At 46.1% G+C, this 19,149-nt stretch overlaps 1 protein-coding gene across 2 annotated transcripts in view; it reads right to left on the bottom strand.

Annotated features, from left to right (window-relative positions):
• Positions 1-18,526, bottom strand: part of MATN2 (matrilin 2) — a 109,945-nt gene extending 91,419 nt beyond the window's left edge. The window contains exons 1-2 of one of the 2 annotated variants that reach the window (XM_075828044.1): positions 18,437-18,526; positions 8,457-8,573 (exon numbers count right to left, since the gene is read on the bottom strand). In XM_075828044.1, coding sequence (XP_075684159.1) covers positions 8,457-8,571 — 115 coding nt within the window. In that variant the 5' untranslated portion in view covers positions 8,572-8,573; positions 18,437-18,526. Of the gene's footprint in view, positions 1-8,456; positions 8,574-18,146; positions 18,226-18,436 lie in introns of those variants that run through there. The other variant, XM_075828045.1, reaches the window with a different exon arrangement.
• Between the last annotated feature and the right edge of the window lie 623 nt (positions 18,527-19,149).

Below are 19,149 nucleotides of genomic sequence, written 5' to 3'. Positions count from 1 at the left end.
CTGCCGCAGATAACTGCAGTACGGGCTCACGATCCTGCTGCATAGAATGCTGGGAAGTGAGGGCACCGGCGTCAGTACGCTAAGTACTGGCTGACGACGTAGAGAGATCCCGCTCCTCACTCATCCAAATAAAATGAGTTTTCTCTTTCTCCAAACAGACCGTGGATATCGCCAAAAAAATGGGGAAAAATACAAATTAAGGTTAACAAACCAAGCAGTATGTATTGCTCCAGCATTATAACACAGATAAAGTAGTTTTTATTTTGGGGGAGGGAATTGATTTTAGGATGCGGTGCATGAAATCGAATCTGCAACATTTATCTGTTGAGGATTTACTGAGAAAGGCTTGATTTTTTTCACCCATTGACTTATTTGGGGATAAACAGAACTGTAATGAAAAGTAATAGTCTGCCTTCCCCTGGGCATTATACGTGAGCATTTTAGCTTCTGTATTACGAAATCTTATACTTACCCCGCATCACAGCCTGCAGCGTTCACATGGGATGAAACGTCATACCAGGACTGCAGAACGTTAGAGGGACGCGTCGCCATGTCAAATATATTAAAAAAGAAACTGTTTTCTTTCATTGCAGGATTTCTGCAGCGGACATTCTGGGCGAAAAACTGCACCACAATTTGATGCGGTTTTTAGTCCGGAATTCCATGCGGTCAAAAGGGCGGATATGCTTTGTATCTTTACGCAGCGTATCTGCCCTGTGTGAATTTACCCATAATGTGATCTGAACACAGCCTAACCATGGTTGCTAACCGTACGTAAATTTACGGACAGTCCGCAAAAATGGGTGTTTTTTTTTCTGCCGTCCGTAGCATCCAGCAGAAAAAAGCACCGTGCGGGATTTTTCCTTATTCTCCCGGAACTTAGCATGCACCAAAATGTACATGCGCAGCGCAAAGGAAGAGTAGGCCTCGGCCGGGCATATTTTTAGATTGCGCTTGACTTCTGCGAAATCTGAAAATATGCAGGCCGGCTGCTGCCAAGTGAGGTCGGTGCCGGGAGTGGACCAAACCAGTTACCTGTGACCGGACTTAACATCAGCGATATGAGGTCAGGTGACCGGACTGGTCCACTCCTGGGCCGTCACTGACCCCAGTCAGAAGTGGAACTCCGCCGCTGCGCCGCATGACCTCCTCGGCTCACGTCAGGCAGAGCGGAGAGTGGTAGCGTTAGGCTGCCAGTACTGCTCTCCGCCCTATTTCCAGTGTGGCGCTAAGTACAAATGCGAAGTGTGCCGCAATTTAAAAGGGGGGCTGTGTGGCACTTTTTACAAGGGGAGGGAGTGTGGCACTATTTACAAGTGGGCGCTGTGTGGCGCTATCTACAAGGGGGGTTGTGTGTGGCACCATCTACAAGGGGGAGATGTGTGGCGCTATCTACAAGGGGGGCTGTGTGGCGCTATCTACAAGGGGGAGCTGCGTGGCGCTATCTACAAGGGGGAGCTGCGTGGCGCTATCTACAAGGGGTAGCTGCGTGGCGCTATTTACAAGGGGCAGCTGCGTGGCGCTATCTACAAGGGGGAGCTGTGTGGCGCTATCTACAAGGGGCAGCTGCGTGGCGCTATCTACAAGGGGGAGCTGTGTGGCGCTATATACAAGGGGCAGCTGCGTGTCGCTATCTACAAGGGGGAGCTGTGTGGCGCTATCTACAAGGGGGGCTGTGTGGCGCTATCTACAAGGGGGGCTGTGTGGCGCTATCTACAAGGGGGAGCTGCGTGGCGCTATCTACAAGGGGTAGCTGCGGGGCGCTATCTGCAAGGGGCAGCTGCGTGGCGCTATCTACAAGGGGCAGCTGCGTGGCGCTATCTACAAGGGGCAGCTGCGTGGCACTATCTACAAGGGGGAGCTGCATGGCGCTATCTACAAGGGGGAGCTTTGTGGCGCTATATACAAGGGGGAGCTGCGTGGCGCTATCTACAAGGGGGGCTGTGTGGCGCTATCTACAAGGGGGAGCTGCGTGGCGCTATCTACAAGGGGTAGCTGTGTGGCGCTATTTACAAGGGGCAGCTGCGTGGCGCTATCTACAAGGGGGGCTGTGTGGCGCTATCTACAAGGGGGAGCTGCGTGGCGCTATCTACAAGGGGTAGCTGCGTGGCGCTATTTACAAGGGGCAGCTGCATGGCGCTATCTACAAGGGGGAGCTGTGTGACGCTATATACAAGGGGCAGCTGCGTGTCGCTATCTACAAGGGGTAGCTGTGTGGCGCTATCTACAAGGGGGGCTGTGTGGCGCTATCTACAAGGGGGGCTGTGTGGCGCTATCTACAAGGGGGGCTGTGTGGCGCTATCTACAAGGGGGGCTGTGTGGCGCTATCTACAAGGGGGAGCTGCGTGGCGCTATCTACAAGGGGCAGCTGCGTGGCGCTATCTACAAGGGGCAGCTGCGTGGCGCTATCTACAAGGGGGAGCTGCGTGGCGCTATCTACAAGGGGGAGCTTTGTGGCGCTATATACAAGGGGGAGCTGCGTGGCGCTATCTACAAGGGGGGCTGTGTGGCGCTATCTACAAGGGGGAGCTGCGTGGCGCCATCTACAAGGGGTAGCTGTGTGGCGCTATTTACAAGGGGCAGCTGCGTGGCGCTATCTACAAGGGGGGCTGTGTGGCGCTATCTACAAGGGGGAGCTGCGTGGCGCTATCTACAAGGGGTAGCTGCGTGGCGCTATTTACAAGGGGCAGCTGCGTGGCGCTATCTACAAGGGGGAGCTGTGTGGCGCTATATACAAGGGGCAGCTGCGTATCGCTATCTACAAGGGGGAGCTGTGTGGCGCTATCTACAAGGGGGGCTGTGTGGCGCTATCTACAATGGGGGCTGTGTGGCGCTATCTACAAGGGGGAGCTGCGTGGCGCTATCTACAAGGGGTAGCTGCGTGGCGTTATCTACAAGGGGCAGCTGCGTGGCGCTATCTACAAGGGGCAGCTGCGTGGCGCTATCTACAAGGGGCAGCTGCGTGGCGCTATCTACAAGGGGGAGCTGCGTGGCGCTATCTACAAGGGGGAGCTTTGTGGCGCTATCTACAAGGGGGAGCTGCGTGCCGCTATCTACAAGGGGGAGCTGCGTGGCGCTATCTACAAGGGGGAGCTGCGTGGCGCTATCTACAAGGGGGAGCTGCGTGGCGCTATCAACAAGGGGGAGCTGCGTGGCGCTATCTACAAGGGGGAGCTGCGTGGCGCTATCTACAAGGGGGAGCTGCGTGGCGCTATCTACAAGGGGGAGCTGTGTGGCGCTATCTACAAGGGGGAGCAGTGTGGCGCTATCTGCAAGGGGGCTGTGTATGGCATTATTTACAGGGGGTACGGTTACTGATGGGGCACTTTTATTGTGTCGTGCACTGAGGGATCATTATTACCATCTGGATCACGAGTTTGTTCATAGGATGGGGTATAGGTGGGGAGGGTGCTGGAAAAGCGGAAAACCAACATGTCTGTTTGTCAAATTCTGCAGAGAAGATTCGTGGCTGGAATAAGTCGTCACAGCGGTCTGGGCCGGATGGAGAAAAAAAAGTGAAAGTGAACGTCTCTAATCAGAGAAAACATCACCTGAGTTAGCGGGGAAAGCTACAAGCGGAGCTGTGATTGTTGAGTTACTCCTAGCACACTGCACAGGCAATGATTTTGTAATGTATCCGTAAAAATTTTGGTCTGTCCGTGAATTTCAGCTCAGTTGTCCAGAAATTTCTGAAGTGGAGGTTGACCCTCAGCCTAACAAGTGCGTGTTACCAGAGGCAGCAATGGATGCTTCAAATGCAGGATTTCTATTTAATCCCCTAACTAAGAAATCCTTTCTGAATGCAAAACTGTGATTCAAACTGCCGATTTCCCTAGAATTCAAGCAAACTTCACCTCTTGCCAAAATACACCATGAAGGGGAGGACATCCTATTGACTTTGGAGGTGTCTCCCAGTCCTGGAAAGAGTCTATGGGACAAATACTGCAGTGAAGTGAATGGCAGAAACAGATAGTATAATGCCGATTATTATTATTTTTCATGGAATAACTTTGTTTTTTTGCCTGTTTTATATAGCGCAAATATTGATTATTGATAATTCCTAATGTAATAGAAATGTTCTAAAATGTCATATACAAATACATTATGCTACTTATGTTAAAAAAGAAAAGACATAAGAAATAATGTTTTCATATCTGGACCACAACCTTAGGCCCCATGCACACGACCGTGCCTGTAAATACGGACACGGCCGGCCGCGGACAGCTGTCCGCATTTACGGGCCGTGCTCCCATTATATAGTATGGGAGCACGGTCCGTAAAATAAAAAAATAGGACATGTCCTATTTTTTTATTTTACGGACCATGTCCTATTTTTTTCTGAAAGTTTCTACGGCATGGAGACCTTCCCGTAAATATACGGGAAGGTGTCAGTCGGCCATAGAAATGAATGGGTCCATAATTATGGACCGTAATTACAGGCGATTTTATGGTCGTGTGCATGGGGCCTTACTGTTTCTATTTTCAGCGAGTGTATTAGGACTACCCCTGTCCACATGTCTTATTAGGGCATATGGATGTCATAGAGGCAAGACAGTCCAGCATTGTATTTGTGGAGCACTATGTAATACCACAATTGTAGTGGGGACCACAAAAATTAGTGGTGACTCGCAGTTTCCTTGGCTGTAACGGCTGATCGCCAGCAAGTCCGCATTTAGAGAAGGTACTGCCCCAATGGTAAAAAACCCTTTAAGGCCAGTTTCAAACGGCCGTATTTTAACTTCTGTTTTGCAGCAGCAACACTCAGAGCCCACAGGGGGTTTAATAAACCGACTTTAAATTATCATTGGGTTCTATGGTGATCCAAGGTCCAGGTGTTATGATTTGGACCCTAAACTGGTGACATACTACAGCCATGTGAAACCGGGCAATTTAATATTTGATTATCTGGCACCTATCATGTTGAATAGTGTACATTGAATAGAGTACAGGCCACTGTTTATGGTAGCCTGTAATCTGTTTATGGCACAGTAGGCATAGACTGTAGCAGTGGGCCCCTTTTTCTGCTAGACCCTTGTGCAGCTGCCCAGGTTGCACACTTGGTTGTTCTGCTGGGTATCTAGGAATGCAGAGATCTTGTATAGCTTTGGCAAGTCATTATGGCTTCATTAAATGTCTCTCTCTTCGGTACGATATCCTCTTAGGAAAGAAATATAATGTTTCAAGCTCATGAGTGATTATGCTATAGCTTGAAATAATTATCCTGCGGAAATGTTTTTCCTGGATCAAGGCCTTTCCTTTCTTCTTATTGAGAGATGACCACGTTCCAGCAGTTCAATGAGAAAGGAAACGCACTGGACACGTTGTGATAAGAAATCCCTGTATTATTCCAAAAGCCTTTGTTTACTGTGAGCCCATAACACTAATTACATCATTGAAACCTGAATTCAGAGCCAGGGTTCTCTACTGGATCATATAGCGTGCTAATTACATCTGTCATGTACTATCCAAGCAAGGTTTAATAAAAAGACGGCCCAGAAAAATAGGTGCATCATTTTATTCTCACAGGGTTGCTAAGGGGCTTGGATAAACGCTGCATAATACTGATATATATATATATATATATATATACACACACATACACACATATATATTACTATCCAAATACTTCTAAACCCAACTGTGTAGATATTAGACGCCAGCAGAGGACCAGTGGTTAATGCATTGGTGAGGGAGCTTAGCTCCCGTACTAGCAGGGAACAGAGTGCCAGCGAGACTGACACCCTGAAAACGAAGGGGAGAAGGGAAGTTCTCCTGCATGCAGTAGAGAGGTGATTGCAGACCGATGCTCAGTTAGCTCTTGGGACGCAGGTAGGAGGGGACATCAGAAGGGTATTTACTGTGATACAGGGAGGAGGAGCAGTGTAGAAGCTTGCACTGGGTTGAAGAGACGAGTTCCCAAAGGGTGTCCTAAGCCGCAAAACAAGGCGGGTGTGTGGCATGGGCTGCAAGATGTGCTGTAGGACTTGAGACTGTGCCCCTGAGGAAGAGAGGTGGGAGAGGGTGGCATTCAAGCCAGTGATAATACAGCGGTCCCCTTGTTACTGGGTAGACACAAGAATAGGCCCTGAATGAAAAGAATCAAGAAAGGCAGTAGCCAAGGGCAAGTGTCGGGCCTAGTGAGGCCACCATATCCTGCGTCCCTGTGCTGTGACCTCTTTCCTGGGAGCTGTTGGAACAGGGGGAGATCAAAAGCAAGTATTTGCCAGTCTACATCATCTGTGCATGCTGATGTCAAGTGTGAAGCATTGTTAAACTGCGGATACGCATTCAAGACGGTACCTTTTAAAAGGACTTGAACAAAGAACTGTGTAGTTCCCAGGACCATTCTCTGTACTAGTAGCAGAAAACTATGTGAGATGTACATTACACAATTACACCCAAGTATTAAAGATGATCCTTATATTTATAATTATGTTGGGTAGTCTGATTACTTTTGAACCTGTGAAAATGGTGCGACTATGTAAAAAATGGCTGCAATTCCTAAACAGTTAATGCAATATTTTAGTTAAATCCTTTGAATTAACCCCTTCCCACATGTATATACGTGATGGCAATCACGCAGGCACAGAAGCAATGAGTGACAGCCAGGCTCCCGCTGATAAAGTTGGGATCGGAGGAAACTCCGATCCAGGCCGTTTAGCCCCTTAAATGCTGTAGTCAATAGAGACCGAGGCATTTAAGTGGTTTGATAAAGGGAGGAGACTTATATATGTGTATTTGATGCGAGTAATGCCCCCTACACTTCAACAGGCTATGACTCGTCTGAAGGGGCATAAGCTGGGAAAAATATTATTTTTTCCAAAGAAAATGTTGCACACAAGACTCCCAAATAATCTGGAAAAGTTGGCATGTATGAAAACTAGAGACTTGCATCTCAATAAATTAGCATTGTGACAAAATTCTCTTTAAAGATAATTGGCTGAAAGGACGGACAGGACACACGGTGCTTCTCTTTACTTCCTGCTGTGTCTGTATAAGGGAGGGGGAGCTGCAAGTGAGAGCAGGAAGAAAGATCACAGGCTTTTATTCATGCGATCACCTCCTTACCAATCATAGAGAATATGTTATCACATATAAGGGGTCTTTTTTCTACTAAAGGGGTAAAAAGATGCACATCTAATCACCCCCTGCACCTTATCAGGCCATTTGTGACTCGAATGTTTCCCAGCATTTGGATCACAGAGATTTTTGGTCTTTTGGGAATTATGTGACGCTTTGTGAATGTAGGCTTTTGAATTACCTTTTAACCACAAACATGAACTTTTATGCATTTTTAACAAACCGTTAAGGTGCCAATGACTGTAAAGTGTTGGCTGTCATTTTCACAATGGGAATTTTATAGATGACCTTGTTACAAGTGCCTATGCCTCACAAAGTAAAAAAAAGTTTCCAATTTACAAAGTTAATAGTGCTGACATATCTAATTTTATTGGTTGAGATATGTTCCCTTTTTCATTGTATCAGATACTTTAGGGCACGTTCAGATGCTGTCGATTTGTGGTACAAACTCCATCCACGAGGAGCGGAAAAATATCTACGTGGATTTTCAAATCTGCAGAATGTCAATTATGTTGTGGATTTGTACTGGTCTTTTACAGCGGATTTCACCCCTTCATTGTATGGAGTGAAATTAGCAGTGAATATATCAACACTAAATTATATGTACTACAAAATGACGCAATTGAAAAATACAACAAACCCTCATACAGATACATTAATTAGAAAATAAAAAAAAAGTTATGGCTCTTGGAATGCAACATTGAAAAAAATAAAAAAAATCACTATGTTCTGAAGCCCAAAATAAGTGATGTCCTAAAAGAGGTATTCCAGCCTATAGCATTTTTCGCCTATTCTTTTGATAGATTGGTGGGGATTCAACTGCTGGGACCCCCACCGATCGCCAGAATGGGGGACCCTGTTCCCCCCAGCCGCAAGACGGTGGCTAGGAGGAGTTTGCATGTAGCAGAATCTGGGCACGAACGGTGCCCCCCCATTCAAAGTCTATGGGGCTGACGAAAACAGCCGTTCTGGCGAGGTGAAAAATGCTGTAGGCTGGAATACCCCTTTAAGGGGTTAAGTAATGTATGAATTGGATTTTCACTTTGAAAGAAAGGTATTTTTGTTGAGGATTTTCAGTAATTTCAGAAATCCTCACTGATTGTACACGACCATTCTGCGAATGTGGACATGACCTAATAATTTTTACATATTGCAGATAATATCTCGGAGTCAATAATCTTACCCTAAGTTGAGAAAAACTCTAGTTGAAAAATAATTTTTCATTTATTTTATTAAGACCTTTGGGAGGAAGCGCTTGATATGAAAAATGGAAAACAAAAGATACACATTATACATAAGCACAAGTCCGATAAGTGATATTTATAGCAGGGAAGCGGCTGCAATAAAGGCTTGTATAGCAGTGTAGTATGACTTACTTAATAGGTTGGCTTGCATTTCTGCTTCCGTTTGTCTACCTGATTGTCGTTTTTGTATCGCCTCTGCAGACAGAACGAGTAGCGGAAGCATGATGTACACACTTGGAAGACCCATATCTGAAACAGTTAAAAAATAAAAACATTAAAGTAACATTTCCAGCAACTTAGATACAAACGCTGCAACGTACAGAAATAACATTATACTAAATCTAACCATGTAACGGCTGTAGCAAAGAGGACACTTGGATGATCCGGACAACCTCTCAATGCCTCATTGCTAAATTGAAGCTCCATTTTGCATAGTGCTTGGTCTGGTGATTTACATCCTGGGAAATTTAAGATTTACAGTAGACCCTGTACAATATTCTCATGTAGAACTAATTTTCCCACTGAATTGTGAGAGCTCAGCTAATCTGTTCGGTATGAGTCTGACAACAAGCTTGCTGACTGTTTCCAGTGACGGTCATCAAGATTTTAAATACAGCTCTGGGATACTCTACAGGCTGCCACTCAGGATCACTGCAAAATAAGTAATGCAATGTATTTACAAAATTTCTTAACTTATGTAGATCCGATCTATATAAACTCTAAAATGGTGCTTATAGGTTTTAATATCTGTGACACAGTCAGATCTCCACAACAGACGTGAAGATCTGGATGTGTCATCAGCCGGCCGTGGCGTGGGTTAAGCTGGAGTATATATACTAAATGTATCAATGGGTATTCATAACCTCCTACAGACTAACGTTGCACATCTGGCAGAAAGACTGCAACGTGTGAATGTTGCCTTAGAAGAGGGGAGAACGGAAGAAGAAGGAGAAGGAGAAGAAGGAGCTACTGTACAATGTCCTAATACATCACAGAACTCTCTGTACTAACAGCTGTCGGAGCCATTAGATCTAGAAGATTCTTCCAGACGTCGGTATATTGAAGCTATGATGAGAGGTTTGCTCATTTACTTGCCCAGGGTATAATAATACATATAAAAAATATCTGGATTTTACCGTTTTCTTTAACTAGGTCTTCACTTGAACATATTTATGGGAAGGCTTTTCAGACTTTGATGACTTTGTCTTGGAACATTCTCAGATTACAGGACGTATAAAGAGCTCAAGATTTGTCTATTTTATTGGTCCCATTAAAACAGGAGTTCTCTGCGTCTTGGACACTTTAACTTGAATCAACCTTGGCCGTGGAAGTTTTCCTGAATTATTTGGCAAGATATTTTTTCCAAGTACATGGCGTTACAATAAATTCACAAGGAGTGGTAACAAATGGCACAAATTGCACTTTCAGTACAGTGTCTGAAGTCATTAAGCTTTCAAGGCTGCGGATGAAGGAGCGGCTGTTGTTTGAGGGGGTTTCTGAAGACCAGGCTCAAGACGAAGTTACTTCGGGTTTGATCTGATCACTATAGGGTAAAATGGCACAACCCTTCATTCACCGGCTGGTTTCTGCATTAGCTGGACAACCTGGATAGTATTTCTTACTTTCCTTCTGTGATTCATAAATGAAAAATGAGATCTACATATGTCCATTTAGGTCTATCTTCACAAAGTCAAGTCAGCACCTTCTGCACCTGAGGGGCCTGGATATTCGCGGAATGTCTATTCATATACCCCACGTTATATGTACAGTTTCCGTCAAGCAGAGGTGATGATCACTTCCCGTTAGGTTCTTCACGGTAGGGTTATAAAGATGGCTGAGTCATTGCTTCACTCCAACAAAACATCGTCTATGAAGCATACATCATGGAAGGCTAAAGGCTAGGGCTAAAACTGTATTTATGTGCAGGAAGAAACTCGACATTGTCACTGAAACATAATTTTCCAACCAGAGAAAAAAACTTGGAACCATGGTGCATGATTTAATGATTAAAAAAATGCTAAGGTACAAATGTGCTTTAACCCATTTTCATTTTGGTTACCACAACAGAGATGGCAAAATTGCCTCCTTTCCCCCACAGCACACATTTGTACAAAGGAGGTAAAGGGGTTAATGATGATATTTCTGTTATATCCTTGGGAAGGGTCTAGAGTTGCTTAGCAGTTAATACCTAGCATTTCTGCTGGCATAGGGTAATGAAGGGGTTAATATTATCCATGGTGGTCTAGGGCAGTAATGTGTTGAAATCGAATATCCCTGGAGGTCTAGAGTAGTTTATTGGTTAAAGGGGCTGTCCAGTTCTAAGCAATTGATGGCCTATCCTCAGGATAGGCCATCATTGTCTGATCGGTCTGGGTCCGACTCCCGGCACCCCCACCGATCAGCTGTTTTGAAGGGGCCGCAGCACTCATACGAGAGCTCCCTCCCCTTAATTTCCTTTAGTGCTAATAATGTGAATTGCTGACACACTTGTAGTGGTGGTCCACAGTATTACAGCCTTCTCCCATTGAAGTGAATGGGAGAAGGCTGTAATACTGTGAACACATGCTACAAGTGTGTCAGCGATTCACAGCGTGAGCAGTAAAGGAAATGAGGGGGAAGCAGCGCTCATGAGTACTGCAACCCCTTCAATACCGCTGATCATTGGGGGTGCCAGGAGTTGGACCTCGACCAATCAGATATTGATGGCCTATCCTGAGGATATCAATTTCTTAGGACTGGGCAACCCCTTTAACACTTTGTCATTCCTTGCTCCAAATTTAATGGTGACTCTCTTGGTCCCTCGTCACATGGAAGCACAGAGACATCTAAAGTAGTGCTTGCAATGAAGTTATGAGTGGCGTTAGACTTTAAATTGTATCTATAGGAAACAGGTGTTTACTCTATTAGGACTCCATCTATAAGACAAAACCAATAGATCTCTGCTCTGGATCACTGGCATTTACTCAAATCAATGAATGCTGAAAGGTGATCAAGACCTTGCTCATCGATATCAGCTCATTTAGGGTCCCAGCTGCGGGGTCATCTGCAATCCGCTAACCTTTGGGGAAATGGAATCCTAAATAGGGGGTTGTTGTTCAAACCGGTCAAACCCTTTAATAAATGGTGGGTATAAAGTACAGCTTGACCCATGTGTCCATTTGGAAAATAAAAAAATATTCAGTCTCTACAAGTAGAGATTCTTATGTCAGGGTTCTGTCCATGCGTAAATGCAAGAAGATGGTGTGTGTGTGTGTGTGTGTGTGTGTGTGTGTGTGTGTGTGTGTGTGTGCGCGTGTATATATGGGGGTGGTGGTGTGTGTGTGTGTGTGTGTATGTATGGGGGTGGTGGTGAGTGTGTGTGTATGGGGGGGGGTGGTACTGAGTGTGTGTGTGTGTGTGTGTGTGTGTGTGTGTGTGTGTGTGTGTGTGTGGGTGTGTGTGTATGGGGGGTGGTACTGAGTGTGTGTGTGTGTGTGTGTATGGGGGGGTACTGAGTGTGTGTGTGTGTGTGTGTGTGTGTATGGGGGGAGGTGGTGAGTGTGTGTGTGTATGGGGGGTGGTACTGAGTGTATGTGTGTGTGTATGGGGGGGTGAGTGTGTGTGTATGGGGGGTGGTGTTGAGTGTGGTGTGTGTATGTATGGGGGGGGTGTGTGTGTGTGGGGGGGGGGTTTGGTGGTGAGTGTGTGTGTGTATGGGGGTTGGTGGTGAGTGTATGTATGGGTGGTGGTGAGTGTCTGTGTGAGTGTATGTATGTACGGGGGGGGGTGGTGGTGAGTGTGTGTGTGTGTATGGGTGTTGGTGGGTGTACGGAGGGTGGTGATGAGTGTGTGTGTGTACGGGGGGTGGTGGTGAGTGTGTATGTGTATGGGGGGTGGTGGTGAGTGTACGGAGTGTGTGTGAGTACGGGGGGTGGCGGTCAGTGTGTGTGTATGGGGGGTGGTGGGGAGTGTGTATGGGGGGTGGTGGTGAGTGTGTGTGTGTGTGTGTATGGGGGTTGGTGGGGAGTGTGTGTGTTTGTACGGAAGGGGGAGTGTGTACAGGGTGTGGTGGAGAGTGTGTGTGTGTGTGTGGGGGGAATAATATTTGTTTACCATGTCAATAAGTATAAGCAAATATTACCGGACAAGCGCTTACAGTGAACAGTGTCCCAATAACATTGCCTATCACAGTACCCACCACTTTGTCCCTGTAACAGGGTCCAGTGTCAGCCACAATCCTGGCAATAGTGCAAATAAAATAAACTTTGGGCATCTTTCTATCTGGAAATGCTCTTTTAACACAACAACTGGCCCATACTTAAACTTTGAATAGAGCTGAGGCTTTATCTGACCATTGAGCTGTTGGCTCCCTGTGGCCCTGGGCCCCCTGGCATGGTTTGAAACATTTAAATAATTATATCAAGACATTAATCTGAGCTGGACACGAGTGCATGGGAGCATGTCTATCTGCGTGAGTGCATGGGCGAGTGTCCGGGTGGGTGAGTGAGCACTTGTGGATGTGAATTAGTAAGTGCATGGGTGGATTTTCGGTGAGCGAGCGCATCTGAATGTCCATGGGCATTAAATAGTGCATGGGTTGAAATCTAGGTGCATGACTGAAGGCATAGGCGTATGTGTGTGCATTAAGGAATGCATGAGTACATGTCTATGTGCAACAATGTACACGTGCATGGGTAACTGCCTTGGTGAATGTATGCAAGTGAGTGAATACGGATGTCTGTGCATGAGTGAACGCATGGTCGGAAGTTCGTGAGTGAACGCATGGTCGGAAGTTCGTGAGTGAACGCATGGATTTCTGCTGTTGTGAATGTCCATGTGTTTGATGGAGTACATTGGTGGAAGTTTGGTGCAGGATTGAGTGCATAGATCAATGTCCACATGGGTGGATGTTTAGGTGAGTCAATGGCTGGGTGAACAAGCTCCTGGCACGGGCTGTCTGAACAAGTGAGAAAGTGTATCCCTGAAACTGCTTGTCTGGATGAGTGAATAAGCGCCTAGATTTGGCAAATAAGCACACATCCGCACATGATTGTCCAGATAAGATCATGCATACGCCATATATATGGGGTGCAGCAGCAGAGAGTCCTGCATCAGATACCTTTCACCCTAAGGCTAGACCCGGGGACCTGGTCAGGTTATAGTGAAACATGACTACATGTCTACCTACCCAAAGACATCAAATCCAGTATATAGTAGAAGATTTGCTCCGACCATACCTGTGACACATCACATATAAAACCAGTTTTCAATGTCGGTGGGGGAAAGCACTAGGCCGTGTAAACGAGCAACGATCAACGAGACCGCTCGTTGATCGGCACTTGTTTGCTCCTTTCACAAAGAGCAATGCATGGGGACGAGCGATCATTACACCGATCGCTCGTCCCCATACATTCCCATCATGTCGGCAGCACTTCTCCCTGTTTACACAAGGAGATATCCTGCCGACAACGATAATATTTCATGCTGCATAAACAATCCGATCAGCCGATGAACGAGCGTTTGCCCAATCATCGGACTGTGTAAAAGGCCTTAAGACACTTCTCATCTGGGCACTGCAGCAAGATAGCACAATGGTAAAACTGCAAGACAAACACCTTATGTGAACCTGGTCTTATGGTAATATTAACCCTAGCAAAGGTAAGAGCAGACAGACTGGATATGCCTTCCAGTAGTGAATAACTATAGGTTTGTTATGTGGCTTTACTTACAATACAAGAGTATTGTAAGCTGCAGAATTCATTTCTGATTTACTTTGCAGTCCATATGGCAAATCCTTCATAGAACCAGGTCCAAATAAAACAATGTGTAGGACAAGAGGGACTTACTGGTTCTCGTAATGAATGCAGTCACTGTATATATGATGACCCTATCGGAGATGCTGTGGTTACATGATGTTGTGCACAGCCGGTCATCCAACCACTGCGCTCTGCATTAAAGAGTCATGGAAAGAGGTTTTGCCTGTAGGCGGATTCAGGTGGAGAATTGCCAAAACTTTTCCCATCCCTCTCCAACACACCCCGTCCACTCACATGCGGCCAGGAGTAAAACTCAGACTCTGGAAGCAACTTGGGGATACTGGCAGCATCTTCCATCGAGGTCCGAGGCTCATCTCAAGCCAAGATATAAACATGTGTGATGTCTGACAATTGTGCGGAGCATGGTCGAGGTGGAGCATGTAGATAAGTGTTATGAACTGTCGCAATAGCCCGGAGACAAAATCTATAGAGCGTGCCGCGGCATGTGTTTGATTTCACTTTGTGTTTCATGCAGGGGGAGAATAATGGCACAAATGCAAAAAGAAATCTCCAATAAATTGCATGTAAAATTGCACATCACATAAAATCACAATAAAATGAGCACATGTGTTTTTTGGGTATGATTTTAGAGTGATCATGGAGCCCCAGTCTTATGGCAAATGAGTCTAGATGGCTGGATTCACACATTTCCGATTTATTGCAGAATTTCGGTTGCAGAATCCACATCGAATTTCCTTAAAGTACAGTACAATGGATGGGGTAAAGAATATGCAATGGATTCTAGGCATGCTGCAGATTCAGATTTTAATTCCGCAGAGTGCCCTATCTGTTGCGGAAATGCAGCGGATTTCATTGACTGCAATGCAATTAGTGAAATCCAAGGCTAAATCTGCACCAAAATCCACATTAAAAAACCCCAGCCATAATAGTATGCGCCCTGGAACCCGCAGTACATTCCGTCCGAAAACTGCGCCACATTGTGGTGCGATTTTTTGGACGGATTTTCCACTGCGGAAAGCAGCAATAAAAAATGCTAACTTACCTAGGCCGTTGTTATGGTGACGCGTCCCTCCTGTGCAGTTCGGTCCAGCCTCCCTGGATGACACTGCAGCCCCTATGAACGCTACAGCCTGTGATTGGCTGCAGCAGCTGTCGCATGGGAAGTAACGTCATCCCAGGAGGCCGGCCCTCTGACGTCATCCAGGCCGGCCTCCTGGGATGACGTTTCTTCCCACGTGACCGCCGCCACAGCCTGTGATTGGCTGCAGCAGTCACATGGGATACAACGTCATCCCAGGAGGCCGGACTGGACGAAGAAACACAAACTTCAGGGTAAGTATGTTTTTTTTTCTTTTTCCGTAGTTGCAATTTTTGTGGCGTAATTGCTGCGAATACGCCGCAATACTTGCAACACTTGGCTTTCTATTGCGGTATTTGCATCCCCATTGAATTCAATGGGGAAAACCCGCAACGGAAAATCAACTAAAACGCAGCGTAAATTGACATGCTGCAGAATTTAATTCCGCGATGCAGATCGATTTATTAATGTTTACGCTGCGGGTTTTCTCTAAATCTCATCCACTTTGCTGCTATTGTAAATGCTGCAGAATTTCCACACGTAATTCCGTTGCAGAAACTCTGCAGCGTTTACACTACGTGGGAACCCCGCCCAGGGGAAGTATCTTAAACACATGCAAAAACCGCATAGCCAAAAACGAGCATTGCACAATCTCTCTGATTTTCCATAAAACTGCATGCCGCTATGTGTGGCCTCACCCAAAGACTAGTGATTCATGGGTGCCGCTGAGCTATATTACAGGAACTGAAAAGGGGTTTCCCGCGATAGACACTTATGACATATCCACAGGATGCCATAAATGTCAGATAGATGTGGGTCCCACCACTCGGACCCGCACCTATCTCCATAATGGGGCCCCGTTCAGCTGCTCTGCGTCGCGGCTGAATGAGGTGAATTCCGACCATGAAAAAGATTATATGGTCGTGAGTTACGTAATCAGCGTAGCTCGCTAAGCTACGCTGCTTCTGTAAGTCCCATAGAACTGAATGGAAGTTACGGAAACAGCGCAGCTCGCATTGTACGCTGCTTCCGTTACTGCCATTCACTACTATTGGAGTTACGGAAACAGCATAGCTTTTTCATGGTCGGAATTCACCTCATCAGCCACAACACACTGCGGCTGAACGGGGTTTAGGGGGCCCCGTTCTGGAGATAGGTGCGGGTCCCAGAGATGGGACCCGCCTCTATCTGACATTTATGACATCCTGTGGATATGTCATAAATATCTCTCATGGGAAATCCACTTTAAGGCCTCAAGCACACTTCAGTGAAATGCTTCAGCCTGCTATCCGTTTTTTTTAATGGATAGCACACAGGCCCATTCATTTCTATGGGGCCATGCACACTTCCATTATTTTAACGGTTCCGTGCGTCTGTTCCGCGAAAAATAAAACAGGTCCTACTCCTGTCTGTTTTTCGCGCATCAGTCTCGGCCTTTCTGTTCATTTTATGGTCAGCATGCTCTGGGCGTGGCGTTTTTCCCATAGGCTTCTTTATAGTACCTCAAAAACACCATAAAAAAAAGCACGTACAAACTAACACCAAATGAAAAACGCCACTAAAAATGGCGTAAAAAATGCATGTTACATTTGAAAACTGCTCGCGTTTTTAGACGTGTTTTGTTTTTTTTTGGTGCCGTCACCAAAAATTCTGTGTGTTAGGCTTTATTCAGACGAACGGGAATTACGTCCGTGCAACGCGCGTGATTTTCACACGCGTCGAACGGACCTATATTAGTGTATGGGGCCGTGCGGACATGTGCGTGATTTTTACTCAGCGTGAGTCCGCTGAAGAAAAGTCATGAAATGCCCGTTCTTTCGGCGTTTTGTGCGAATCACGCACCCATTGAAGTCAATGGGTGCGTGAAAACCACGCATGCCGCACGGAAGCACTTCCGTGGGACGCGCGTGATTCGCGCAACAGCTGTCAAAAGGATGAATGTAAACAGAAAAGCACCACATGCTTTTCTGTTTACAAACATCCAAATGGAGTGTCATAATGATGGCGGCTGCTGCTGCCACACGGAGCTGGTAAGTGGTTTTTGCGCACATAATGTGCATGCTGCGGAGGGGAAATTCTGCACCGCAGCCTGATTTCCGCAAAATCTGAACTAAGTTTCCTAAAAATATATAGAAACAAATGTAAAAAACGGCTGCTGCAGAATTCCACTGCGGACTGTCCACAACGCAAATCAACAGCAATTCCGCCACGTCTGAACACGGCCTTACTGTGAAAGATTAATTTTAGCAGATCCAAACTAAATGTATATTACCAACATGTCAGTGGGCCGCGTGTAAAAGACGTGTGTGACATATACAGAGAAAATATCTCCCAACATATGAGGACTGTCACACGACCACTTGTAACTGCTATCTGCTGTCGTAAATTTGTTGCAAAATGCTTTTTGCATACGACACAATAGGAAGAACGTGTCGTAAAATGTTGTCATCAAAATGTCAGAATAACCAAAAAGAACGTCTGAAATTACTTTTATGCCGATGATGGAAGTAGACGCACAGTATTCAAAGACTGAACTATGACATTTCCTACCAGTAACACGATTAATACTGGAGCCAATAACATCTAGGATTACAGATGTAGCAGAGATGAATTTGCAATTTAACTTTCTAAGATGACATAATACAGTTAAAATCCCAACTATCAACACATTACCATATCACAATAGCCAGTGCCATGTAACAAACTCAACTCTGCTGCATCTGTACATTAAATCTGAACTGCCAGGTCTCCGCCTGAGTTTCCTGGAACAATCCAAAGCAAGATCCATTTCAGATTTTACTTTCTTGCATTTCTTTTCTTCAGTGCTACATCTTATGGTTCTCCAGTTCTTGTGGTCCTACAAGTCCCAAACACCAGGGCATGCTGGGAGATGTAGTTTTACAAGTTGCAGACTCCCCTATATGAGGACTATGGTATATTCAGTTGCTGCTAATACAGTATTTTTATTAAATACACCTACTACCGTACTAGATTTTTGCTATTGATGGTGTAGGACAGTCGGGTAGTATCTGCACAGCACCCATCATCCACACTGCAGAGAGACGGCTTCATCCAATCTCAGCTCCAGCCGCTATGACCGGCTCCGCACATCCACATAGTCGCACAGAATAGAGCGCCGGACGCAGCAGTCAGTGCGCACTCCATAAGACGCACGGTGCAGGACGCAGCAGTCAGTGCGCACTCCATAAGACGCACGGTGCAGGACGCAGCAGTCAGTGCGCACCAGGGGCGCGTTCCATAAGACGCACGGTTCTTACCTGTGGAAGGAGACTCCGCTACAGACCGGCTCCTCACCAGCAGCGCATATACAGCCGTCTACATCCAGTGACCACAAGAGGGAAGATTGCCCCCATTGGGAACAAACACCAGGCATGGAAAGACCCGCCCCTCCTCCTCCCCACCAGGGCACACAGCGCAAGCTGACGGAGCACAGGGCATGCCAAGGCTTCTGAGGTGGGAGACATGGGGGCAGGCTCAGTCCGGGGGTCACAGCTCCGCTATAACTTTCTCCAGAGATGTAGAAACTCAGGCTGACTGATCCACTGAAGACATCTGGAGGATGGGGGGAAGGGACAGGAGAGTTTATACCTTGCAGCAAGTCATCAGCTGGATGGAGGGGAGAAGAAGACCTTCACAATGGGACAAATGTTTGGGCTACATCATCATTATTATTATTATTATTATTATTATTATTATTATTATTATTATTATTATTACTACTGTCATTGTCTATGGCATCCAGAGGATGGAGGGGAATGAAGACCAGTAGCATTGGAACATACGGATATAATTTATTTTCTTCTTCTTCTTCTTCTTCTTCTTCTTTTTTTTTGGACATTTCAGAAGTTTTGATCAGTGGGGGGGGGGGATGTCCAACCCCTTCGACTCCCTCCGATGGCTAAAACGAAGCTGCACAAGTGCTCAGGTCAGCGATGTGCCGCTTAGTTTCTGATTGGCAGTCCTCGGAAAG

Source organism: Rhinoderma darwinii, chromosome 5 (genome assembly GCF_050947455.1).
Source record: "Rhinoderma darwinii isolate aRhiDar2 chromosome 5, aRhiDar2.hap1, whole genome shotgun sequence".
NCBI classification, from domain to species: domain Eukaryota; kingdom Metazoa; phylum Chordata; class Amphibia; order Anura; family Rhinodermatidae; genus Rhinoderma; species Rhinoderma darwinii.
Note: the sequence above shows the minus strand (reverse complement) of the source record. Positions and strands in the feature narration are given on the sequence as shown.